Source organism: Theropithecus gelada, chromosome 10, assembly GCF_003255815.1.
Source record: "Theropithecus gelada isolate Dixy chromosome 10, Tgel_1.0, whole genome shotgun sequence".
Classification (NCBI taxonomy): domain Eukaryota; kingdom Metazoa; phylum Chordata; class Mammalia; order Primates; family Cercopithecidae; genus Theropithecus; species Theropithecus gelada.
Window position 1 is genome coordinate 12,508,516 of NC_037678.1, and position 25,606 is coordinate 12,534,121.

At 54.2% G+C, this 25,606-nt stretch overlaps 1 protein-coding gene across 1 annotated transcript in view; it reads right to left on the bottom strand.

Annotated features, from left to right (window-relative positions):
• Positions 1-11,022: 11,022 nt before the first annotated feature.
• The window catches only part of POLR2F (RNA polymerase II subunit F), a 92,236-nt gene continuing 77,652 nt past the window's right edge, over positions 11,023-25,606 (bottom strand). Inside the window, exon 5 of the mRNA XM_025398930.1 lies at positions 11,023-11,851. Within this exon, the coding sequence (XP_025254715.1) occupies positions 11,827-11,851 (25 nt within the window). The 3' untranslated portion in view covers positions 11,023-11,826. The remainder of the gene's footprint in view (positions 11,852-25,606) is intronic.

Sequence of the window (25,606 nt, forward strand, 5' to 3'; positions counted from 1 at the left end):
GAGGCCTGGTGGGGTGGGCCAGCCCTGAGGACAGCGGGTCGGGAGGGTCACCTTCCTCTTGGGACAGGAAAGTGTCTCCCACTAAGGTGGCAGCAGTGGAGGCCAGGGAGGGGATTAGTGTGGCTCAGGGGCATCTGCATCCTTCTAGAAGCCTGTTCTTAGCTTTGATGGAGCCCTGGCTCTCACCACCCTTGGGGTACAGGGCAGCTATCTCCTGTCTTCTCCACCGCCTCCTCCAGTCAGCTGCCTCTAGCCAGAGGTGGGAGGTGGGTTTCCGTGGGGCCCCAAGTTCCCCCAGCCACCCCCAAAGTGGATCTATTCCTGGCTTGGCTTGGCGTGTAATGGGCTGACCTCTGCCCTCCCCTCCACCCCCGCCCCCCAGTGCCCTGCCCCCTGGGTTAGGTCAGTGATGAAAGCTGGTGGGAGCCCAGGGGGGTGGGGAGGAGAGGGACAGAGCCTGATTGTTCCCCAGCCTGGCAGCACAGTGGCTGGCTCATTGCGCTCGCCCTCTCTCTCTCCTCCCTCTCCCTTGCAGGGTTCTCAAACTCAAGTGGGAAGCTATTTCTCTTGCAGATGCCACAACACCCCATCCCCACCTCTCCCTCAGAGGTTCCGAATCTTCGGGACTGTAGCGGGTTGGAGGCCCATGGTTTAGACACAGGCAGGGAAGGCTGGTGGGACCACACTTTGGAAAGAGCCCGGGACCACAGCCAGAAGACCTTGGGTGTCACTGGCCCCCTCTGAGCCTCAGTGACCTCAGTGTGGAATGGGGTCTTGGGATGCAAAGAGCAAGGCCAGCCTAGAGGAGAGGGATGAGGACAGCAGGTGAAACTGACGTGAATGCGCCTGGTCCTTCCTTTCTCCTCACCTGCCACGACCCCACCTTCAATATCCCTGTGTGCGTCGGTCTCTGCCGGGCTCTTTGTCCCATGGGTCTCGGTGGCCACCTCTGCACTGATAAATCCCAGATTGGCCTAAAGACCGTAGCTGTACGCCTGGCCTTGACAGCGGGTAAGGCCGGTGTCCCGCCTCGTTCTGTAGAAGTGTCTCAGCTATTCTTACTGCTTTGCTCTTTCTCACTGATTTTTGGAATCAGCTTGATAAGCTCCATCAGAAAGCCTGTTGGGTTTTGATCAGGACTGAGTTTAATTGACATTAATTTGGGGAGAATGAACATCCTTATACTGAATCTATGCAACTTAATAGCTGTCTCTTTGCATTCACTTACCTCTTTTATTTCTTATTAAGGAAATTTTTTAAAGTACAAAATTAGAGAGAAGAGAGTAATGACACTTTTGTTACCTAACACCAAGTTGCCCAGTGATCCCTCACAGCCACTCCATTTTCAGCCACAACCCTGCCCACGCTGCACCCCTTCCTCCAGGCCTGCTTTCCTTATGGTGAAGCAAATATTGAGGATTTTCTTTCATGTCTTCCAATAACATTTTTTGTCTATGTTTTTATTTTCAAATAATTTTAGACTCACATGAAGTTGCAAAAATAGTACAGAAGGGTCCCGGGTATGCTTTTCCCAGTTTCCACCAAAGAGTAACATCTTACATAGCTAGAGTACTTGACCACAGAACCTTATTCAGAGTTCACTAGTTCTGCATGCATTCATGTAGGTGTGTGTGCACGTGTGTGTATGCCTCTGTGTGCATGTGTGTGTGTGTGTGTGTGTAGTTCTCCACAATTCATCACAAGTGGATTCATGTAGCCACCATCGCAATTAAGATACAGAACTGACCAGGCATGGTGGCTCACCCCTGTAATCCCAGCACTTCGGGAGGCTGAGGCGGGCAGATCGCTTGAGCTTAAGAGTTCAAGACCAGCCTGGGCAGCATGGCGAAACACCATCTCTACCAAAAATACAAAAATTAGCCAGGCACAGTGATGCACACCTGTGGTCCCAGCTATTCAGGGAGAGGCTGAGACAGGAGGATCACTGGAGCCCAGGAAGTGGAGGCTTCTGTGAGCCAAGTCCACACTACTGCACTCCAGCATGGACGACAGAGCGAGACTCTGTCTCAAAAAGAAAAAAAAAATACAGAACTGTTCTATCTTCCGTCATCACAGACCCTCCATACTACTCATTTATGGTAACCTCCCTCTCCATTTCCCTCCCCTCCCTACCCCAACCCCTAGCTACCACAACTCTGTGCTCTGTCTCTACAGTTTTGTCACTGTGACAATGTTACATTAATGGAGCTCCTCAGCATGTAACCTTTCAAATTAGGCTTTTTTTTTGCTGGGCACGGTTACTCATGCCTGTAATCCCAGCATTTTCGGAGGCCGAGGCGGGTGGATCACAAGGTCAGGAGTTCGAGACCAGCTTGACCAACACGGTGAAACCCAATCTCTAATAAAAATACAAAAATTAGCTGGGTGTGGTGGCACACGCCTGTAGTCCCAGCTACTCAGGAGGCTGAGGCAGAAGAATAGCTTGAACCCGGGAGGCAGAGGTTGCAGTGAGCCAAGATCATGCCACTGCACTCCAGCCTGGGCGACAGAGCAAGACTTCATCAAAAAACAAACAATTCAGCATAATTCCCTAGAGCTCCATCCTTCTGGAAGCCTGTTCTTAGCTTAGCCCATCCCTTTTCATTGCTGAGTAGTATTCCATGGTATGGAGGAACTAGTTAGCTTAATCACTCACTGAAGAGCATTCAAGTTGTTTCCAATTTTTGACCATTACAGATAAAGTTGCCCTGACAATTGTGTACTTGTTTTTGTGTGGATATGAGTGTTCGTTTCTCTGATATAAATGCCCAGGCATGCTGTCACGGAGTCCTATGGTAAATGTGTGTTTAGTTTTTTAAAAAATTGCCAAATTGCCAGTTGTGAGCATGGTGGGTCACACCTATAATCCCAGGGCTTTAGAAGGCCAAGGCAGGCAGATCACTTGAGGCCAGGAGTTTGAGACCAGCCTGGCCAACATGGTGAAACTCTGTCTCTACTGAAAATACAAAAATTAGCTGGGCAGGGCACGGTGGCTCCCGCCTGTAATCCTAGCACTTTGGAAGGCTGAGGTGGGTGGATTGCCTGAGCTCAGGAGTTCGAGACCAGCCAGGACAACATGATGAAACCCTGTCTCTGCTTAAATACAAAAAATTAGCTGGACATGGTGGTGCATGCCTGTAAATCCCAGCTACTTGGGAGGCTGAGACAGGAGAATTGCTTGGACCTGGGAGGCGGAGGTTGCAGTGAGCCAAGATTGCACCATTGCACTCCAGCCTGGGCAACAGAGTGAGACCCTGTCTTAAAAAAAAAAAAAAATTAGTTGGGCATGGTGGCACGCAACCGTAATCCCAACTACTCAGGAGGCTGAGGCATGAGAATCACCTGGACCCAGGATCATGTTACTGCACTCCAGCCTGGGCGATAGAGTAAAAAAAGGAAAACCATTTTTCAATGTGCCTGTACCTCAATAGCATTTTATCACCATAAATATTTTGTTAGATGTAATTTTTGTTATTATTGTAAATGGAAGAATACCATTTAATTTTTTTATTTTTGAGGCGGAGTCTCGCTCTGTCGCCCAGGCTGGAGTGCAGTGGCGCGATCTCGGCTCACTGCAAGCTCCGCCTCCCGGGCTTACGCCATTCTCCTGCCTCAGCCTCCCGAGTAGCTGGGACCACAGGCGCCCGCCACCTCGCCCGGCTAGTTTTTTTTTGTAATTTTTAGTAGAGACGGGGTTTCACCATGTTAGCCAGGATGGTCTCGATCTCCCGACCTCGTGATCCGCCCGTCTCGGCCTCCCAAAGTGCTGGGATTACAGGCTTGAGCCACCGCGCCCGGCCAGATTTTTAAAAATTATATGTTGTCAGCTATGATGTTTATAAATGCAATTAGTTTTTTCTTGAGATACAATTTACATACCATAAAACTTCATCATTTGAAAGTGTACAATTCAGTGGTTTTTCCTATATTCTCAAGGTTATATACAGCCATCACTGCTATCTAATTCCAGAACATCTTCATCACACCAAAAGAAAACTTAACTCATTCATAGTCACTCCCCAAGCCCTCCTCTCCCCAGCCCCCCGAAGCCACTAATCTACTCTCTGTCACTATGGATTTGTCTATTCTGGGCATTTCATATAAATGGAATCACTTTCTATGTGGCCTTTCACCTCTGGCTTCTTTCGCTGAGCATCATGTTTTCAAGGATTATCTGTGTTTTAGCTGTAATTCGTTTTTTTGTTTGTTTTGTTTCATTTTTGTTTTGTTTTGTTTTATTCTGTTCTGTTTGAGATGGAGTCTTGCTCTGTCGCTCAGGCTGGAGTGCAGTGGCACGATCTAGGCTCATCACAACCTCCACCTCTCAGGTTCAAGCGATTCTCCTGCCTCAGCCTCCAGAGTAGCTGGGACTACAGGCGCATGCCACCACACCTGCTAATTTTTGTATTTTTAATAGAGATGGGGTTTCACTATGTTGGCCAGGCTGGTCTCGAACTCCTGATCTCAAGTGATCCACTCACCTCAGTCTCCCAAAGTGCTAGGATTACAGGCACGAGCCATCACACCCTATAATTAGTTTTTCATATTGATTGGATGTGGGAATATCCTTTCTCTGCTAAATTTCATTCATAGTTCTAATACTTTGCCAGTAGATGATTTGGGGTTTTCTATGAATAGACAATCATACCACTTATAAATAATCCCAGTTTTGCTTTTCTTTTCCAATTCTTATCCCTTCTTTCATGCCTACTTTCCAGGCTAGGACCTCAGGTACAATGTTGAATCGACTCATGGATGAGGGGCAAATCCATCCCTGATTCTAAGAAATGTGTCCATTGCTCCTTTAAGAACTCTGTGTTTGTGCTGGGATTTGTGGATAATCTTTATCAGTTTAAGGAAGTTTCTTTCTTTCTTTTTTTTTTTTTGTTTTGAGACACAGTCTCACTATGCACTATGTTGCCCAGGCTGGTCTCAAACTCCTGGGCTCAATCGATCCTCCCACCTCAGCCTCCCAAGTAGCTGAGATTACAGGCGCACACCACCACGCCCAGTTAAACTTGTCTTTTTTGTAAAGATGGGGTTTCACTGTGTTTCCCAGGCTGGTCTCGAACCCCTGGGCTCAAGCAATTCGTGTGCCTTGGCCTTCTGAAGTGCTGGAAACCACCATGCCCAGTCTAAGGAAATTCCTTTCTATCCCCAGTTTGCTAAAACATTTTTATCTTAAGTAGATGTTGACCTTGATTTCCAGTGCCAAGATGATCATATGACTTTTCTCCCTTAATTCATTAATGTGATAAATTCACTAATAGATTTTTCAAATGTTAAATGAGCCTTACATTTCTAAGATAAACTCAGTTTGGGCATGATGCATGTATCTGTTTGGCTAATATTTGATTTAGGATTTTCGCATCTAATTTCACAAGCAGGGTTGGTCTATGATTTTTCCCGTGAACGCACTTTGTAAAGGGAAAGGAGCCGTCTCGGGTCTCAAGTGTCTCTCTCAGATGATCTGCCCACCTCGGCTTCCCTCTCTCTGAGTCTCTTGTCTCTTTCTCAGGGTCTCTATCTGTCCTTCCCCATACACACTGCTTTGGCTTGAGGGTGGTTGGCCTAGAGGGTGCCCTCTCAGGGGACAGAGAGTGGGAGGCTCCCCCAGACCCTGCAGGAGCCGCAGAGGTTGGGAGCTAGAGAGCCTGGGAGCAGCCAAGCAGCCATTGCTCCTGGGCCCCTCGCTGAAAAGCGAGGCTTGACAGAAATCCCCCATCCGTTCTCAGCCCCATACACCCAGCCCTCAGAGGAAGTGGCTAAAAAGGAGCTGGGGTCAGGGGTTAATGACCCCATTGTGCTCAGGGCTGACGGATGGCCCTGCTTGTCAGTGGCAGCCCAGGGACACCCCCTCATCCTTGTAGGGAGGGGCCCCGCTGGCCTTTGATAACCACTGGGGGCCACCGTTCCTGCTGGGGGGTGCCAGGCCAGCCTCTTTGGTGGGGTCTGGTCTGCTGAGGCCCTGGCATGTAGCCCTCCGCCCCCTCTCTACACCCACCCCATTCTCTACACGGGGCTACAGGGAGCCACAGAGGGAGTTTCTGACTGAGGGCGCTGCCCGTGGCCCTCAACCCATCAATCTCGAGCACCTGGCACAGGCCTGGGCCATGCAAGCCCTGTCCATCTTCTGGACAATGGTGCCCTCAGAAGTGACCTGGCAAAGCCCAGCTCTCCCACATTTTGGATGGGGAAACCGAAGGGGCGGCTTGGACAGGAACATGACCAGGAATAGAACCAGGTCGTGTGACTTCCTGCCCAGATGTGCCAGGATGGGGCCAGCGCTGGGACATGGAGGCGAACCAGACACAGTCTCTCCCTCGAGGGACTCACAGGCTGGAAGTGGACGGTCTGCAAGTCAACCAAAAATTATAATTGCGTGTGGAATATTCAGTAAGCACAGAGGACTAGGGGGTACCAGAAAAGGGAACCCTAGCCCAGCCAGGCCAGGGAGGCTTCCAGGAGGAGAAGGTGCTGAGGCTGACTCTTTTTTCTTTTCTTTTTTTTTTTGAGACAGTCTCATTCTATCGCCCAGGCTGCAGTGCAGTGGTGCAGTCTCAGCTCACTGCAACCTCCACCTCCTGGGTTCCAGCGATTCTCCTGCCTCAGCCTCCTGAGTAGCTGGGATTACAGGCTCCCACCAAATAATTTTTTGTATTTTTAGTAAAGATGGGGTTTCACCATGTTGGCCAGGCTGGTCTCAAACTCCTGACCTCAGGTGATCTGCCCACCTCGGCCTCCCAAAGTGCTGGGATTACAGGCACGAGCCACCATGTCTGGCCTTATTTTTTATTATTTATTTATTTATTTATTTATTTTTTTATTTATTTATTTATTTTTTTTTTTTGAGACGGAGTCTCGCGCTGTGTCACCCAGGCTGGAGTGCAGTGGCGCGATCTCGGCTCACTGCAAGCTTCGCCTCCCAGGTTCAGGCCATTCTCCTGCCTCAGCCTCCGAGTAGCTGGGACTACAGGCGCCCGCCACCACGCCCGGCTAGTTTTTTGTATTTTTAGTAGAGACGGGGTTTCACCATGTTAGCCAGGATGGTCTCGATCTCCTGACCTCGTGATCCGCCCGCCTCGGCCTCCCAAAGTGCTGGGATTACAGGCTTGAGCCACCGCGCCCGGCTTATTTATTTATTTTTGAGATAAAGTCTTGCTCTGTCTCCCATACTGGTGTTCAGTGGCACAATCTCGGCTCACTGCAGCCTTGACCTCCCAGGCTCAAGCAGTCTTCCCACGTCAACCCCCACGTACCTGAGACCACAGGTGTGTGCCACCACACTCAGCTAATTTTTTTAATTTTTTGGAGAGATGAGGTCTTACTACATTGCCCAGGCTGGTCTCAAGTTCTTGGGCTCAAGCAATCTTGCTGTGGGGTTGATTCTTAAATGGGGAGTAGAAGTTAGACCAAAGTAGATGGGGACAGCAGGGAAAGGTATTCCAGGCAGAGGGAACAGCATATGGAAAGGCATAGAGTAAAACCAGCTGTGAGAACCACAGCAGTTCAGCAGCGAGGGAGGAGGCTAAGGAGGCCAGCAGAGGCCAGGTTTTCCAGGGCCTCATATATCGTGTTAAGAAGTAAGATGCGGCCGGGCGCGGTGGCTCAAGCCTGTAATCCCAGCACTTTGGGAGGCCGAGACGGGTGGATCACGAGGTCGGGAGATCGAGACCATCCTGGCTAACACGGTGAAACCCCGTCTCTACTAAAAAAGTACAAAAAACTAGCCGGGCGAGGTGGCGGGCGCCTGTAGTCCCAGCTACTCGGGAGGCTGAGGCAGGAGAATGGCGTGAACCCGGGAGGCGGAGCTTGCAGTGAGCTGAGATCTGGCCACTGCACTCCAGCCTGGGCAACAGAGCGAGACTCCGTCTCAAAAAAAAAAAAAAAAAAAAAAAAGAAGTAAGATGCTGGACAGGCACGGTGGCTCACGCCTGTAATCCCAGCACTCTGGCAGATCACCCGAGGTCAGGAGTTCGAAGCCAGCCTGGCCAACATGGTGAAATCCAGTCTCTACTAAAAATACAAAAATTAGCTGGGCATGATGGCACGTGTCTGTAATCCCAGCTACTCAGGAGGCTGAAGCAAGCGAATCATTTGAACCCGGGAAGGAGAGGTTGCAGTGAGCCGAGATTGCGCCATTGCACTCCAGCCTCGGCATCACAGCAAAATTCTGTCTCAAAAAAAAAAAAAAAAAAAGGCCAGGCACGGTGGCTCATGCCACTTTGGGAGGCTGAGGCAGGTGGATCACAAGGTCAAGAGATCAAGACCATCCTGGCCAACATGGTGAAACCCCATCTCTACTAAAAATATAAAAGTTAGCTGGGTGTGGTGGCGGTCACCTATAACCCCAGCTACTTGGGAGGCTGAGGCAGGAGAATCTCTTGAACACGGAAGGCACAGGTTGCAGTGAGCTGAGATTGTGCCACTGCACTCCAGCCTGGCGACAGAGCGAGACCTCCACCTCAAAAAAAAAAAAAAGTAAGATGTTTGGACTTGGCAGTTTGTTACTTGTGTGGCATTGATCATTGACCCTTCAAACACACTTGTGGCCCCAAGTTCCTCCTGGTGCCACAAAAAAAAAAAATCCTCATAGGCATCATTTTTAGTGGACATGTCATATGCTGTCACAGGATTGTACTATGATGCACTTTACCAATCTTTACTGGTTTGTGGTTTTTTGTTTTTTCGTTTTTTTGAGACAAGAATCCTGCTCTCTGACCCAGGCTGGAGTGCAGTGGCATGATCTTGGCTCACTGCAACCTCCACCTCCCAGGTTCAAGTGATTTTTGTGCCTCAGCCTCCTGAGTGGCTGGGATTACAGGCGCCCGCAACCACGCCTGGCTAATTTTTGTATTTATAGTAGAGACGAGTTTTCACCATGTTGGCCAGGCTGGTCTCGAACTCCTGACCTCAGGTGATCCAGCCACCTCAGCCTCCCAAAGTGCTGGGATTACAGGAATGACTCTGTAATCCTCTACTGTTGATTAAGGTTGTGGCCAGTTCTTCACAATTAGACACATTGCAATACAGATCTTTGAACATGAATCTTTATTTATACCTAGTTTGCTTTAACAAAGTTTCATACCAATGCAGCTGCCATTTGCATGAAGTCATCACAGCCACCAAGCCAGCAGAGCACCCGTGTGTCTTTCAACAAGCGCCCCATAGGTGTCATGTCTGTGTTATACAGTGGCTCCAGGGCCTCCCTTGAAATTCGGCTGCAAATGTTGACAAAACCAACTTACCACCTGTCTTCTCTTTTCCTAGGCCCTCTCTCCTCCCATGCACCTTTCTAATTCCCCTCCAGCCTAGGGAATAGAAGCACCCAAGGTATCAGGACTGTGTCAAAAGGAAGAATAAATGGCCTTTGAGTGGGCCGATGAGGCACAGGAGGGGCTCGCTTGGGAGGAAGTGCCTGATTTGGGTCCAGGGTGGGGGGAACTCTTCCCAGCCCCACTGGGTGTGTATGCATAGGGGTAGTGGTGGAGAGATGGCGCCCTGTGGGTAGTTAAGGGAAAGTGCTTTGAAATCTGCCCAGAGCATACAGGCATAAGGGCAAACTGACTGAGGCCCTGCTGTGTGCTGAGCCCCGTGGAGTGGAGGGCAGTGGCAGGTACAGCCTGGGTGGGAGAGGGAGGTGCTGTCTTCAGCTGAGGGGTGGGGCTGGGGGCCTGGGGAAGCACCGGGAGCTGCCCGGCCTCTGTTAGTTCTCCTCGGTATCCACACCAGGTGCGCTGATGACAAGTTGCCCAGGACCAGGCGGGGGCACCTCTGAAAAGCTGTAAATGAACCCACAGAGGACAGGCCCCTTGCTCTCCAGGCCAGGGGCACGTGGCTGGCACTTGGAGCTCTCAAGAGAAAGAACAACCCCGTTTCAGACGGGGACTTCCACACAGCCCAGCAGTGGCATGCGGGCCCTCTCCCAGCACCACCCACCCTTTCTGGTCCCCAAGGCTTCCTTCTTCTGGGGCCTTCAGTAGAGACAGCAAACCCCCTGAAGCCCCACAATCCCAACACCCCTCCTCTATTGCAAAGAGAGAGGCCACAGGGCCCCTCGGCCTCCCCTCCTGCCATCAGCTTTGCAGCTCTCAGCCCGCACCCCACCCACTGCCCTCCTGGGAGTGGGGGCCCCCATCTAGCTCCAGAACACCCCCATCTCTGCAGAAGCCCCTCTCCCACTGGCCCACCCCTCTGCTGTGTGGTCAGCAGCTCTTCTCCCCACTATCCATTCCTTCCTGTCAGTCCAGAAAATAAAAACAGCTATTGCTCTACCCCCTCTCCCTTCTCAGCCCAGCTTCCCCAAAGAACTGTCCACTAGCTGTCTGCACTTCCTTCCCTCCTGAATGCTCGTGACCCTACTCTGGAGAAGGTGCCATGGCATGGGAAGCCACTCTCCCAAACCCTCTCCTCCTCGTCTCTCCAGGCCGCTTTGCTGGCCACCCCACCTTCCTGGACAGCACAGCTCCTTCTCTGACCCCTCCAGCTGGGTGGGGCAGGCCTGCAGACTTCTCCCTTCCTCTTTTCATTCCCCCACTGGCTCATACCCAGGGGGTCCCTGGAGCCTCTTCACAGTCACCATCCTGGCACAGGACATGGGTCAGTCACAGCCCCTAGGCACCAGGGCAGCCTGGGCCTCCCAGCCTCAGTTGGGATATGGGGGGAGGAGCCAGGTGTGACCATCACAGAGACCATCCTGGGTCTCCAGCCCATGACCTGTGGGGACCAGGAGGACCGGAAGGAAGGCAGCCACTGTGTGTTCCTGGACCCAAGCAGACACTGGCGTTCCTCTAGGAGGGGCTGGGGCACCAAGCTTCTGGGTGATCTGCTGGCTGGGCCCTTGTTCCTCCAGGAAGAGCAGCTGAGACACTACCCTACCCCATCCCTCCCCAACCCCTCCCCAAAGTCATATGGAGCAAGCCTCCAAAAATTGGTGGTTGGGGTTTACTGCTTCCTGAGGTGGAGTAATCTCCACCCAGAGGCAAAAGTGTCCAGGTACAAATATTCTCTTTCTCTCTCTCTTGCTTTTTGGTAACAGCTCTACTGAGGTGAAATTCAAATACTATACAATTCACACATTTAAAGCATACAATTCAGTGGGTTTCTGCATATTCACAGCGTTGTGCAATATTTTCACAGTCATTTTAGAATATTTTCATCACCCAAAAAAGAAAGCCTGTGCCCGTTAGCTATGATCCTCCCCAGCCCACCACTCACTCACGTTCCTTTCTCTACAGATTTGCCTATTCCAACACTGCAGGCTTAATGTCTCTTGCCTCAGTTTCCCCAACTATAAAATGGGGGTGATAATGGTGGCTCCAATTTGATAATGGTTGAGAGGGTTCAATGAGTTAATGTAAGGACGCAGGATGAGGTCTGCACAGAGTCAAGGCTACGTAAGGTCTACTGTCGTTATTACTTGACCTTGGCTGGGTCTCTGGGGGCTGGAGCTCTTCCACTGCCCACTAGCCTTCCACTTGCCCCATGAGCTCATTCCGCTCTCCCCTCCGTCCCCCGCCCAGATCCTCTCCTAGACTCCAGATATCCCAACAGTCCCTCCTCAAGCCTGTCTGTCCTGCTGTGTCCCTCACTCAGGAAATGACCTTCCACCTGGTCACCTGGGCCAGAAACTGAGGGGCGTCCTTGAAACCTCCCTCCCCCTGTGCCTGCCCCCGTCATCTGTTCCATAAGTCTGGACCGTGTCCTCACATCCCCTCCCTGGTGGCCACCCTGACCAGTCCCCACCACCAGCATTGGTCACCAGCCTGGCTCTGGCGTTCCATGTACTTCCATCCACCACGCATTGGCCACGGGGCCTCAGGTGAGTCACTCCTCTCTGAGCCGCCGCCTCCTGGAAAATAACACAGGGATAACTACGGTGCCGCCTTCCTTCGCTGTGTTGAGGATGACATGAATGCAATACATGAAGAACTTCAGCCCTTGATCGTCACTGTTGTCATCGTTATTCTCGCTCCTCTGGCTGACTTGACCACTCCTGACTGGGGTCCTTGCCCTCATCTCCCCCTTGGGACATCCTCCACACATTTTATAAAAGCTGCCATTACAGAGTGCTGACCACGTGCAGGACAGCAAGCCCAAACTGCCAAGCTCCCTTCACCATCACGACATGCCCACGAGGCAGGTGCCAGTGTCCTCGTTCACAAAGGAGGAAACTGAAGCTGAAGGACCCTCACAGGAGTTAACCATCGCCTCTGGATACACAGCTGGCACCTGTGTATTGATTCAAAGCATTTAGTGAACATCTACTGTGTGCTGGCACTGAGCTAGGTGCTAGGAAAACAGTAATAAACCAGACTGGTATACGGCCAGCCCATATGGTAAAGATCTTTCTAGAACACAAATCTGACTCCCTTGAAATCCTCCAGTGACCCCATCGCCCTTAGGATCTAGTCCACACACCTTCCCAGGTCACCCTTGGTCCTCTAGAGTCCCCCACCTCTGTGGCCACTTTGCTGACCGCTCCTCCCCCTGCCGCCTCTCCCACCACCCCTGCCAGGCCCTCTCTGCTCCAGCCCATGGCCTGGGGTGCCTCTCCCACCAGCTTTGCCATTCACATCTGCTTTCCTACCCTTTTCTCAATTTATTTTCTTTTTTTTTTTGAGACAGGGTCTCACTGGTGCCAAGGCTGAGGTGCCATGGTGTGATCTCCGCTCACTACAGCTTCCACCTCACAGGTTCAAGTGATCCTCTGGCCTCAGCCTTCCAAGTAGCTGGGACCACTGGGACCACAGGCAGACACCACCATGGTTGGCTAATTTTTTAATTTTTTTGTAGAGACAGAGCCTCCCTATGTTGCCCAAGTTGGTCTCCAACTCCTTGGTCTCAAGTGATCCTCTCACCTCACCCTACCAAAGTGCTGGGACTACAGGTGTGAGCCACCATGCCTGACCCTATTTCTCATTTTCATTGCCTGCAGAACTTTTACTATCTCTTGAGATTTTATTCACAGTCACCTCCTCCAGGAAGCCTTCCTTTCCCAACTTCAGGTTAGGAGCTCCTGGGTAGCCCAGGCCCCATCTTGCAGCACAGGGGCTCTGTGCTGATTTGCCTATCTTCCTTGAGAGCCGCCAGGGTCTCGCTGAACTCAAAGGCCCTCGCCCTATCCCTGCCCGCCACCCCTTCCAGTGCCAGGTGCGTGGGTTTCCTCTCTGGATGTCTGTGCCTGGCTGGAACGCCAAGGTGCTTGGCCAGCAGTGGCTTTGCTTCCTTTGCGCGTCTGTGGAGGCAGGGCTGGTGCAGGGGTGGAAGCGGTGCCTCTCGGGAGCAGCTGCGTGCAACCTGCCAGGGCTCTGGCTCCTGAGCCTGGGTGAACTGCCCAGGCCTCCATCCCTCCCCTCCCCCGGGCAACGGCTCTCACAAGGTGGGGCTGGCTGCCCTGGGAAGAGAGGATCTGCGCTGGAGTCAACTGGATGAGCGCCCAGTCCTGGCTGTGGAGCCGCTCTGTGCCTCAGTTTCCTCATCTGAAAAATGGCATCAGCCGTCCCTACCCACCTTGCAGGGCTGTGAGGGGACGTGGGCAGGGAGAATGGACAGATATTGTGTCCCCGGAGGGCAGACACTTCGTTGGCTGGCTTCCTGACATTCCCATCTTGGACACGTTGTGTTTCAGTTTCCAAAAATTCCGGTACAGTTGGTTTTAGGCTTTGTCTCGGGGACAGCCCCATCTTGTGCTTTGCGCGGGTGGGAGCGGGTGCAGAGAGGGCTCTTTCTGGAGGGGCTGAGTCCCAGCGGCGGCCCCCCCAGCGCAGTCCACTCAGTCGTCAGGCGGGAGCCGCTCCCGGGAAGCAAGGGCCGCGGGAAATGGCGGAGGGCCGCGACCTGTCCCGTGCAAGCACGAGGCCTGGCGCGGAGGCTGGAAACCCAAGGGTCTTGCCACTCCCTGGGGGGCGTAAGGTGGGTCAGGGACGTCCTGTGGGGCCCCAGACGCCCCCCACGACCGCCCCGGCCCCGAGAGCCCCAGGAAAGCCGCAGCCGCCCCGAGGGCCACTCGCAAGATGGCGGCCGCCAGTGCAGGCGCCGGGAGAGGGAGGGCGCCGTGGCCGCCACGGTCAGCGCGCAGCCCCGGGGTGCGGGCGCCGGCGGCGTGGGGAGGAGGGAGTTGGGGTGGGTGGGGGGCCGGGAAGAGCCAGCGAGAGGGGCAGGGAGGGGAACAAAAGGTCCCTTTGTGGCGCTGCGGGAGAAGAGGGAGCGCATTACCCAATGCCCAGAAGCCATGTTGGTAACAAGAGAACCATTCTCTGCCTCGCTTGGAAAACAACTTGGAGCAGAGAGAGACAGGGAGAGATTTAACCCCATGGGCGCGGGCGCAAGGGGCTCAAGGCCACGGCGGAAGGTGGGGAGGAGCGAGGGCACACTCAGGGCCTGGATGGCCAGATCTCTCAACCCGTCCCGTCCTGTGCCCGAGTGGCTCCTGGGTCTAGAGTCCATCATGGCCGCCAGGTCAAACCCCAGCCGCAGCCATGGCTTCCACCTGCCTGGGCCTGGCCTGGTCTTTTCCCCTGAGCCACTTCCTCCAAGCTCTAGGGCCTGGCCCACCCTAACCTCAAGAGGACGCCCTCTGAATCCTCACATCCTCTGGCTTCACGTCCCAAAGCTGGTCCTGGTTCCAGGGCCACCAGGGCTGGAGCCTCCTGATGCTGACAGGGAGCTTGTCCCTTCCATCTTTGCACAGTTTGCCTTTCAGAACATTTTTCCTAAAATTTAGGCATATCTCTTCTTTCCCCACTACAGCTTTCTCCCCTTCCCCCACCTTCTACCTCCCAACACTGACTCTCTGGCTCCCAGAGAGGCCATCTGATCACAGGCAAGTGGTTCTAAAAGAAGCTACTGTTCGTGAGCACCTACTGTGGTTAGAGCACTTCCCACACGCTGACTTGATGACCCTTGCTACCTCTGGCCAACCTGTATGAAGTGAGCTGCTATCCATCTGCTGAGGCTACTTATTCAAAAAGCACCTCGCACAGGGACACACATAGGAGGCATTGGATGAACAAAAGATAGGAAGAGTTGGGAGGCCGAGGTGGGTGGATCACAAGGTCAGGAGATCAAAACCATCCTGGTGAAACCCCATCTCTATTAAAAATACAAAAATTAGCCAGGCATGGTGGCATGTGCCTGTAGTCCCAGCTACTCAGGAGGCTGAGGCAGGAGAATCCCGTGGGAGGCTGGAATCGCCACTGCACTCCAGCCTCCAACCAGGGCGACACAGTGGGACTCTGTCTAAAAAAAAAAAAAAAAAAAAGGGAGATAAGAAGAGGCCAGGCGCAGTGGCTCATGGCTGTAATCCCAGCACTTTGGGAGGCCAAAGCAGAGGACTGCTTGAAGCCAAGAGTTCAAGACCAGCCTGGGCAACATAGCAAGATCCCCATCTCTACAAAAAAAAAAAAAAAAGCAATAATTTGCCGAACGTGGTGGTGCCCACCTGTAGTTCCAGCTACTTGGCTACTTGAGAGGCTGAGGCAGGAAGATCGCTTGAGTCCAGGAGTTCGAGGCTGCAGTGAGCCAAGATTGCGCCACTGCACTCTGGCCTGGAAGACAGAGTGACACTTTGTCTCAGACATGACATAACATAACATAGCATAACATAAAAAAGATCGTATGGTTGCTCATTAGCAGAATAAAGAGGTCCTTCCTTCCTTCCTTCCTTCAACAAACACTGATTGAGCACTGGCCATGTGCCCAGCACTGTTCCAGCTCTGGGGCTACAGCAGTAGACATAACAGACCAGCTTGCCCTCACAGAGCAGCTATTCTCCTCTTTCCTCAGGAAGATGGGCAGTATACAAGTAAACCTACAAGCTAACATCAGGCAGCCGTGAGTTCCAGAATGAAAAACAAACCAGGGTAAAGGTGGAGAGAGATGGGAGGGGTGTTATGTTAGACATGGTGGTCAGAGAAGACCCCTGCGAGAGTATGACTTTTGACAAAGATCCGAAGGAAGAGAGGAAGAATATCTGGGGAAAGAATATTCCAGCCAGTGGCAACAGCATGAAAGGCCTGAGAGGGAATGTGCTGTTGAGTTTAGGAACAGCCAGGAGGCCAGTGTGTGGGAAAGGGAGTCAGACACGTGGGGTTGGAGGGCCTAGCTCTGAATGCTGGGGGAAGGCCCGTTGGGGCTTTGAGCAGGGGATGGTGTGGTCTGAGTTCCATCGCAACAGGACTCTCTGGAGGTCAAGGTCAGAAACTGAGAGACCCACAGGCCTTGGCCGCAGCCCTCCTTACCCCCCCTTTCCCATCCCTTGCAGCCACTCCTCCCCTGTTATCCACCCCTCCTAAATGAGACCCAAATCATTCTTTCAGTGTTTACTGAGCATCTAGTATGTGCCAAGAATGGGCCTGTTCATCTAGGACAGGTTCCTAAGGAGAACAGCCTTGCCCCTGAGGGCAGTTCACTAATGGGGGGTTCCAGGTCCCTGAAGGGGAGACTTGCCTGTGGACGTCCTGGTTGCACAGAAGGAAGCTTCTTCTTGGGGAAATTTTTAAAGCTTCTCAAGGGACTCTGAGGACATTCCCTGCCCCACCAGCCTCATGGTGCCATGACATCAGCAAATGGCCTAGAAAAGTAGGGGTTCGGCTGGGTGCAGAGGCTCACGCCTGCACTTTGGGAGGCTGAGGCACCTGGATCACCTGAGGTCAGGAGTTTGAGACCAACCTGGTCAACATGACGAAACCCCGTCTCTACTAAAAATACAAAAACTTAGCCAGGTGTGGTGGCAGACGCCTGTAATCCCAGCTATATGGGAGGGTGAGGCAGGATAGATAATTGCTTGAACCTGGGAGGCAGAGGTTGCATTGAGCCAAGATCCCGCCACTGCACTCCAACCTGGGCAACAGAGCGAGACTGTCTCCAAAAAAAAAAGAAAAACAGGGACTCAGTGCCTCACCTCTGACCTCAGGCTGGCTCCTGGCCTCCCAGGGCCTCAGTTTCCTCATCAGTAAAACCGCACCCACCCTGGAGCTCTGCGGGTGTATCAAAAGAAGGCAGCTTGCCCCTCGGGGGTAGGAAGGTGGCTCTGAGACATGAGGCTGCAACTCGTGGTCACCCAGCTGGGAAGGGACAGCACCTCCCACCCGCTCCTGCCAGGGCTGCCCCTGCTCTTCTGCCGCTCCCAGTGGCCTGGCGGGTGCCTCAGTTCAGCCATGGTTATGAAGCAGATGCGTATGAATTGTCTGCGGGTGTCAGGCAGCACCTGGAGAGTGAGGTAGGGCAGTCATGCAGAAAGTGGTGACAGTAGCAGGGGGTTTCAGATGGCAGAGAGGCCGGTGGGCAGGAGAGGGAGGCTGTATGGCCCCGAGGACAGAAGCAGGATAGACCGAGGGATTGCAAATGAACAGAAAGGAAATGTGCTCCTGCTAGGCCCCCTGCCCTGGGCAGGGAAGAGAGCGACCCCTGATTCCCACTTGCCCCACTGACTTGCTATAGACCCTTGGGCAGCCGCCCCTTGGCCTGTCTGGCCTCAGCATCCTCATTTGTCAAGTGGGCTCATCCCTCTGGTCCCATAGGACGGTGCTGAGAATCAGGCAAGGTGAGGGGTATGCACACACCAGTCTGGGTGTAAAGCCCTCAGAGGCTCCTGTTGTTAACAGTTAATGGGCTCCAGACGTGCAGCATTTACAGAATAACCCACCATGGTGAGTTCATGTCACAGGCGATGCCACAGAAGGGTGTGAGACCGAGAGAGGCAGAGACAGAGGGGGAGAGAGAGATGGCTGTGGCAGAGAGCAGGGAAGGCTTCCTGGAAGAAGGAAGACCCACACTGTGTGTTACGGAGGGATGGGCAGGATTTGCAGAGGCCAAGAGGTGCGGGGAGAGCTTGTAGGTGGAGGGACCAGCACCAGCACAAGGGAATCTGCTTGGGGAGCGGGGAGGGATGTCAGGCCCCTGGCTAGCAAGGTGGGGTGAGGAGGCTGGGGTGGGATCCTGGAAAGCCCCAGCTCGTCCTAGGCCAGGGCCCCAGGTCTCACCTCCCACCACTCCCAGCCCCGGGCCGAAAGCTCCCATCTGGTTTCTCCTCTGGCCTCTGCTCAAGCCCTGCCCCCACCTCCAGTGCACTCCGCTCAGTGTCTCTGCTGGCTGCTTCTGACTCATTGTTCCAAGCTGCGCAGGCACAACCCCCTCCAGAAAGCCCAGGCTGACAGGTCTCCCCTGGGATTAGTTCATTCTGTCCCAAGGGGAAGCTGCTATTATTATCCCCGTTTTACAGAGGGGGACATTGAGGCTCAGAGAGAGGTCCAGGGCTGCACGGCTGGTGTCAGCGCTGGGATTCCAACTCCAGGTGGCCTGGCTCTCCTTTGAGCTCTTCGGCTGCCTCCCCACACCGCCCTGTGCCGGGCACTGCGGTCTCCTTACAGCCGGTGCAGGAGGTCGCTGGTTTGGCATTATTCCCTCCCCCGCTTCTCAGAGGAGGAAGCTGGAGCCCAGAGAAGGGTTGGGACCTGCCTGCCGCCACGCGGCCAGGAAGTGGCCAAGCAGATTCTGAAGCCAGGAGTGGCTGACCCCACTCCTCTGTGACAGGCCTGGGGAGGCTGCCAGGCCTGGGACGCAGGGGTGCATGGAAGGGAAAAGACTGTGGCCCAAGGCCCAGTGAGAGCCCGGGGCAGCCCTGGAAGGCGGAAAAGACAACCAGTGGGGACGAGGAGCAGGGTGGACAGGCCTGAGGAGCTGAGGGACAGATGGTGGTGGTGAGGCGATAAGGCTGAAACGGTGGGACCAGAGGAAGCAGAAGGGGAGGCGGAAGGGGCTGACAAGGGGAGTCGGGAGGACCCCAAGTGGCCATGCCAAGCCCTAGGTTTTGGGGCACCCCTGCCCTGTCCGGGTTCAGCCCCAGCCACTGGACCCCTGGGATGGTGCAGGGAATAGGGGTCAGCGGCAGTCACAGCCTCTCTCGACTCCCAGAATCAAAGGGGTTGGGGCCCCAAGTGGGCAGCAGACTTAGAGTCAGCATGGGTCACGAGGAGTCACCCAGTGCGGGCCCAGTGCCCTCGTCCACGTCACACCCTTGCCCAGCGAGCACAGGACGGAAGCCTCGAGGCCCTTCCACGCGGCACTGTCGTCAGTCAGCGGAGTCACATGGGGGGCAGGCAGCGGGGCCCTGGCGCCTTCCGGTGGCTTCCCCACCTCCGCCCCTCCCCTCAGGATCCTGCCACCGCTCTTGGAAAACAACTGAGGAAATCAAGTGGAAACACAAATCCGCCACCCAGTCCCTCCCGCTCCCCCAGGGCCAGATCCCATCCCCCAAACCCCACTGCACTTGGGGAGCAGGCTTGGCCTCAGAGGCTGTGCCAGCCCAGCAGGGCTTGCCTTGGCGAGGTTCCGTGGGCACTGGTGATTGGTCCTGGGGTTCCCAGCAGCTGGGCCTGTCTGTTGCCCCATCTGGTCCTACAGAACCAGCCCTACCCCAGAGGGACCGGGTAACCAAGCTTGAGCCTCCCTGCAACCTCTAGACTCTGGGATCCGGGGCCAGGGAAATTCCAGGCCTGGCTCTACCAAAGCCTAGCTGGCCACCCTGGGCAAGCGCCTTCTCTCTGTAGGTCTCAGAGTCCTTATCTGTAAAATGGGAGTGATAGGCCATGCCCCGTCCACCTGAAAAGGGTGGCGAAGAACGGCAAGTAGGGAGGGCAGCTCTGTGCAAAGTCTCAAGATTTTGTCCGCTTCCTTTTTTTTTTTTAAGACAGGGTCTCACTCTGGGGCCCAGGCTGGAGTGCAGTATCGCGATCATGACTCACTGCAGCCTCAACCTCCTGGGCTCAAGGATGGCTCACCGATGGCTGCTTTGATGTTTACAGGGAGGCGTTACTTCCCAGGTTCAGCTCCGTGTGGGGGACATGAATCACGGACGGCAGTAAGGGATTCCATAGGCAGCTCGCCTCTGACCAGCGGCCCACGGAGCCTTTCTCAGCTTGGCCTCCCCGCCTCCCACGGTGGCCACCGCACCTGCCCCTGCAGGCCTTCGTAACGGCGCATCCAGGCAGCTTCCTTGCTGAAGCACCCTCTCCACAGAACTCCTGCTCGTTCCTCAAGACCCAGCTCGACTGTCCGTCCTCTGTGACACGTCCTGATTCCGGGCAGCGTGAGGGGTGACCGCCACCCCATGTAGGTTCCTATAGCACACTGCGTCGGTGTGGCATCATCCATCCGTGTCCCTGATCAGGGTGTGGACAGGGCCTGTGCCTCAAGCATCTTGGTTTCCCTGCCCCATGCCCAGTGCTAGGCCTAAGGAATAGCAGAGCTCAGTGGACTGTGTGCCTGACTGTGGGCAGAGACCCCGGTGTCTCCTGGGCACACTCAGCCTCGAGGCAGCAGCTCGGCTCCTGACTGATAGATTCAGGGGCAGGTGATGGGTGTGAGGCAGTTTCCTCTGCCGGGTACCTGCTGCATGTTTTTGGGAGGACCATAATAGTGGAACTCCAGAGCTCTCCTGGGAAGATGGCCATAGTGGAAGGTGAGAGGACACTGGCAAGTTGGAAAATGGACAAAATCAGGCCAGGTGTGGTGCAGTGGTTCACACCTGTAATCCTGGCACTTTGGGAGGCCAAGGTGAGAGAATTGCTTGAGATCAGGAGTTCAAGACCTGCCTGGGCAACAGAGTGAGACCCTGTCTCTACAAAAAATTTTAAAATTAGCTGGGTGTGGTGGCTTGTGCCTGTGCTTCCAGATATTTGGAAGGCTGAAGTGGGAGGATCACTTAAGCCCCGGAGGTTGAGGCTGCAGTGAGCCGAGATCACGCCATTGTACTCCAACCTGGGCCACAGAGCAAGACCCTGTCTCCAAAAAAGAAAAGAAAGTGGACAAAATCTCCAGACTTCAGACCAAAGCGGAGGCCAAGACAGAGGGGACTAGAATGTTGGGGAGGGGACTACGGATGTGTTTTGAAGGAAAAACTGTGGCTGATGACTAGCCATAGGGGATGAAGGGGATGGATGAGTCAAAAATGATTCCGAAGCCTCATGCCTGGGTCACTGGAGAACAGTGGGGCTGTTGATGGGGCAGGGAAGCGGGGAGGGGTTGGTCTGGGGGCAGGATGGTGACATGGGTTTGAGACATGGACTCACAGCATTTTCAGGCGGGAAGCAACCTTCAGAGGTCACCAGGGTCACACGTGAGGAAGTGGAGGCTGAGTGGGGAGCTGCCACTCAGCCGGGACACCTGTGACATCGAGCGCCTGGGACAGGGTCTTGGTGCTGGTGGGGACCTGGACAGTGACACAGGGTGTGAAGTCTGTGCCTTCCCAGGTCCTGCACTGGGCTCTGGGGACCTGGTGGTGAATGAGACCCAGTCCCCACACTTAGGGGCTCACTGTTCCATGGAGGAGACAGACATGACTGTAATTACTACCTGGGCTAAGAGGATGGTGTGGTGGAGACTCAGAGGGCCGAGCCTACCTTGTGGGGGGACATGGGTGGGGGAAGTAGCAAAGGAACGAGGGCATCCCTGTTGTCGGAAGTAGGCTCCTCCATGCCAAGAGCATTTCATTTAATCCTTGCAACCATCCTGCAGGCTCTGTGGTATTACTGTCCCCATTTTACAGATGAGTTTGAAAAAGATGAAGCAGATTGTCCAGGGCCCTGCAGATGGAATGACACCCAAACTCTCATTCTTAACCCCTGCGTCTTGGAAGAGGTATGCTGGAGCTGAGGCCTGATGGAGGAATAGGAGTTTCCTAAGGGACAAGGAGGGAGGCGGCGACACTGACACTTGCCAAGACCCGTTTTTCCATCGGCAGGGTCTGAGGTGCTGGTGGTCTGCAGCCCGCCTCCTTGCCTCTTGCCCAGGGCCTCTCATAGCTCTTCCGGCCCTCATCCTGTCCCAGGACTCCTCATTTCACAGACCCTGCCTTTCCCACCCCCTACTGGTGACAGCAGACTGATCTGATGGATTTGCCCTGCGACTGAGCTGGGGGTGGGGTGGGAGAAGGCCTGCTACTGATCCCTGGGAACCACTGCCCACGCTCCCCAGGCCTTCCCAGCACAACCCTGCTCCCACCCACACTTCCCCACTGCGTGGCCTCTTCTTATCCCGGCAGCGACCCTGCAAAGCAAGTCACCCCAGAGAAGTGAGGGTGTGCCTGAATCACCCAGCGCATAAGCAGCTGAGCTAAGGCTCAGACCCGCAGGCCTGGAGTCTCAGACCATGGTGGTCCCCTGAGCTTGGACAAACCACAGAGCACTTTTCTATCCTTGGGCTCCGGTTTGCAGGGCACCATGGGAGTGATCAGGGGAGAAGGAGGGTTGAGCACTAGCAGTCTTGGGCAAATACAGTTTATAACCCAGGGTGTGGCAGTGTGCTGGAGTCAGCTCACACTGGCTTCCGAGAGCCAACTGTGAAAGTCTCTGGAATCTTCGAAGCCAGTTGATATTACCTTGGAAGCTTTGAGCCTGCCCTGGTGAGAGTTTTTATATGAAAACTGGCAGTCTATCTCTGTGTCTCCCACTCCCACAGACAGAGCTGGTTGTGAAGTATTTTTACCAGCACATGACTGTCCAGAGGGCCCGTCTCCTGGCTCCCCAGGGGGCTCCTGGGTTCTCTCAAACTCCCAGCCCTATCTGGGGATCTTGGGGGAGTCCTTCTTGCTCAGAATCCATTGATATCTCCCACTTGCCACCAATGAAAGTCCAAACTCCTCCCCTGGGCTTCCTGGCCCCAGCATCAGGCCCAGGCAATCTTCCCAGCTGCATCTTGACTGTTCCCTTGGTGTCCCCACGCTTGAGCCAAACAAGAACAGATGATGCTTGCCGAAAAGGCCCTTGTTTCCTTAGTTTCCTGCTGCTGTGACACCCGCACCTTTGCTCATGCTATTCCCTTTTCCCAAAATGCCTTTCTCCCAACTCTGCCTCTTGAAATCGTCTCCAGCCTGCAAGGCCCATTCACAATTGGTGTTCAATCAATGTTTCTTGGCCAATGGGAGGGAGCTTGGACGAAGGCTCCACAACCAGGACTGACCTGGTGGTGCCTTGGTGAAGGCCAAGACCCTGGGAAACCCTGCATCCAATCCTCTGCCTCAGGACAGAGACACCCCGAAACCCCTTGCCTTCCCTAGCTTGCTTGCAGTCTCCCAGATAACCGGGTGTTAATGGAGGACAGACTGGTCACTGCTTCACAGGTAGCAAAAACAGAAACCAACTTGAACCATCCAGGTTACCTGGAAACCAATCCCTTCATTCTGTGATCAGTCTCAAACTCCTCTGCATCCTTCAAAACCCAACCCAGGTGCTGCCTCCATTGAGAGGTCTTGCCCAGTTAGAAGTCCTCCATTAACCTCTTGCCCCTGTGCCCTGCGCACACTGATCATTGCACTCGTGGCACAGGGTAGCGCTTATCTGTCTGTCCATCATCCCACTAGACCACAGCCAGTGGAGACAGAGCCTTATTTAAGGCTTAATCCTCAGGCTGGTGCCCAACAGGCTTAGGAGGTGCTTGTTGAACTAACTTGAAATGACCCCATCACTGTCAGCCAAGTCATCCTCCACTATCCTTGGGCCTCAGTTCTCCCCTCTGGATAAGCCAGACTTAGACGAGGTCACTTCCAAAGACATTCTGCCTCTCCCATTCTGGGATTCTGTGATATGCTCCGCTCCTTATCCATCTCTAATCTTCAAGTCTCTTTCCCTAAGCTTCAAGCCTTCCGGTGGGTGACGCCCCTTCCTCGGCTGCCTTCACCAGCATCACCTCACCCTGCAGACCACAGCAGTCTCTCCTCAGACCCCTGAACTCCATTTTCAGGGTGCTCTCCTCTCTCAGACTGTGGACTCCTCTGAAAGGGCAGAGGCCTCTCCTGCCCACCCCAGGCCTTGCTCACCAGCCAGATGCACAGTCAACACCCATAAGTGCCCATCAATGGGCTGTGATGGAGTGGCCGGGGCTTGCGGGCCCTTTGGAGAGTTGGCAGAGTTCCGTTCAGACAGGCCTGGGAGCTGCCTGCCTATCACAGTGCGGGTTGCGGGGGTCCCCTCAAGCCTCCAGGACAAGCAGCCCCATCCCATTCTCTGCCTATTTCACTCAGACCTTCAGAGGGTGTGTATGCAGGAGTGTGAGAGGACAGGCTGCTGCCCCTTCCTCCCCATCCCACAGAGGGACACAGTGGCTATGTGGCCGCTGTCCTTTTCCAATTTCTGCTTTCTTCTCTATCTCCCAAGCACACCTAGAGACAGATGCATGTGCATGTGTGAGCACACTGCACACACACATGCACACACATGCACACACACATGCACACACACAGATGCATGCACAGACACAGAGGGTCATGAGCCCCTGTATCAGTCACCCTGCACTGACATTTGGAGCACAGGGAGTTGTCCATGTGCCATCCAGCTGTGTTGACCCCAGGGGAGACCATGTGGGGCTGTGAGAAGGGGCTCCCAATCCCTTGTCAGTCTTGAAACACCCCTACCCTGAGGCATCGCCATGCAGCAGGAAAGCAGCCCACAAAGCCTCCAACCCTGGCTCTGTGTCTCTGTCTAAATCACCCAGGTCCCCACTGTTCTCATGTGGTGACCTGCATCTCTAATGCAGTCTCTCTCTGTCTCTTATGCATACAATGTAGTCAGGGAACACACAGAACAAGCTTCGGGAGGTCAAAAGGGGCGGTCAGTGGGCCAGGACGTCCCAGAAGGCTCCAGGGAGTGGGGGCTCTCGGCGACGCAGATACGATGGCTTACAACCCAGACTGTGGCGCCTCCTCCCCTAAGAGCTAGCTGGATGATCTTTAGCAAAATCCTAGCCTCTCTATATCTCAGTTTTGCTCTCTAGAACATAGCGGCGGGTAATAGTGCCACCTTGTCAGGTGGTTATGATTAAATGCATTTGATGTCCACTACATTGTGGCATTCAGTAAGGGCTCAATAAACATTGGCTGCTGCTGTTATAAGTGTGGAGGGGGTGTCCAGTGTCCTTGCCTATGAGCCCGCGCTGTGCTGGGTGCTGGGAAAGACACCGAGGAGTTCATGAGAATGGGGAGGGGCAGACAGGGAGCGGGCTGCTCACAGGCCTGGGGTGGTGGAGGCGGGGAAATGTATGTGTGCACGCGTGCATATGAGCATTTGTTTCTGGGTGTGCTGCAGGAGCAAATGAGGACGGTTGAGGGGCCAAGCCCTGATGGAGGAGGATCGGGAGCTGTGAGAGGCCCCACATGAGGCCAGATGTGGTCTCAGAACAACAGCACAGCGAGAGGAGGGAGTTCCAGGCAGAAGGAATGGCCTGGGCAAAGGTGTGGACAGTGAACTGTGGCCAAGGAGGACATGCTGCGGAAGTCACCAGCTTCAGGACCACCCCCACTGAGCAGAGAAGGACAGAGACCTCCTTGAGCTGCTCTTGACCCCCGCCCCACATGGGTGACACACCTCCATTTCACGTCTCTACCCCTTTGTCCATGCAACCCCTCCCACAGGTCACATCCCCTGAGAAGAACACGAACTCAGCGTGCTTTCCTAGAACTACAGGTGCCCCTCACCCAGCATGGGAGCTTTCTGAGGTCTGCAGGTCGGAGGAACTCAGTAGAGACTAGTTGACGAATGAATGAATGAATGGACCACCTGTATCCCCCTAGATGCTAATGAGTCACCTGAGGACTGACACCATCCTGCACCCC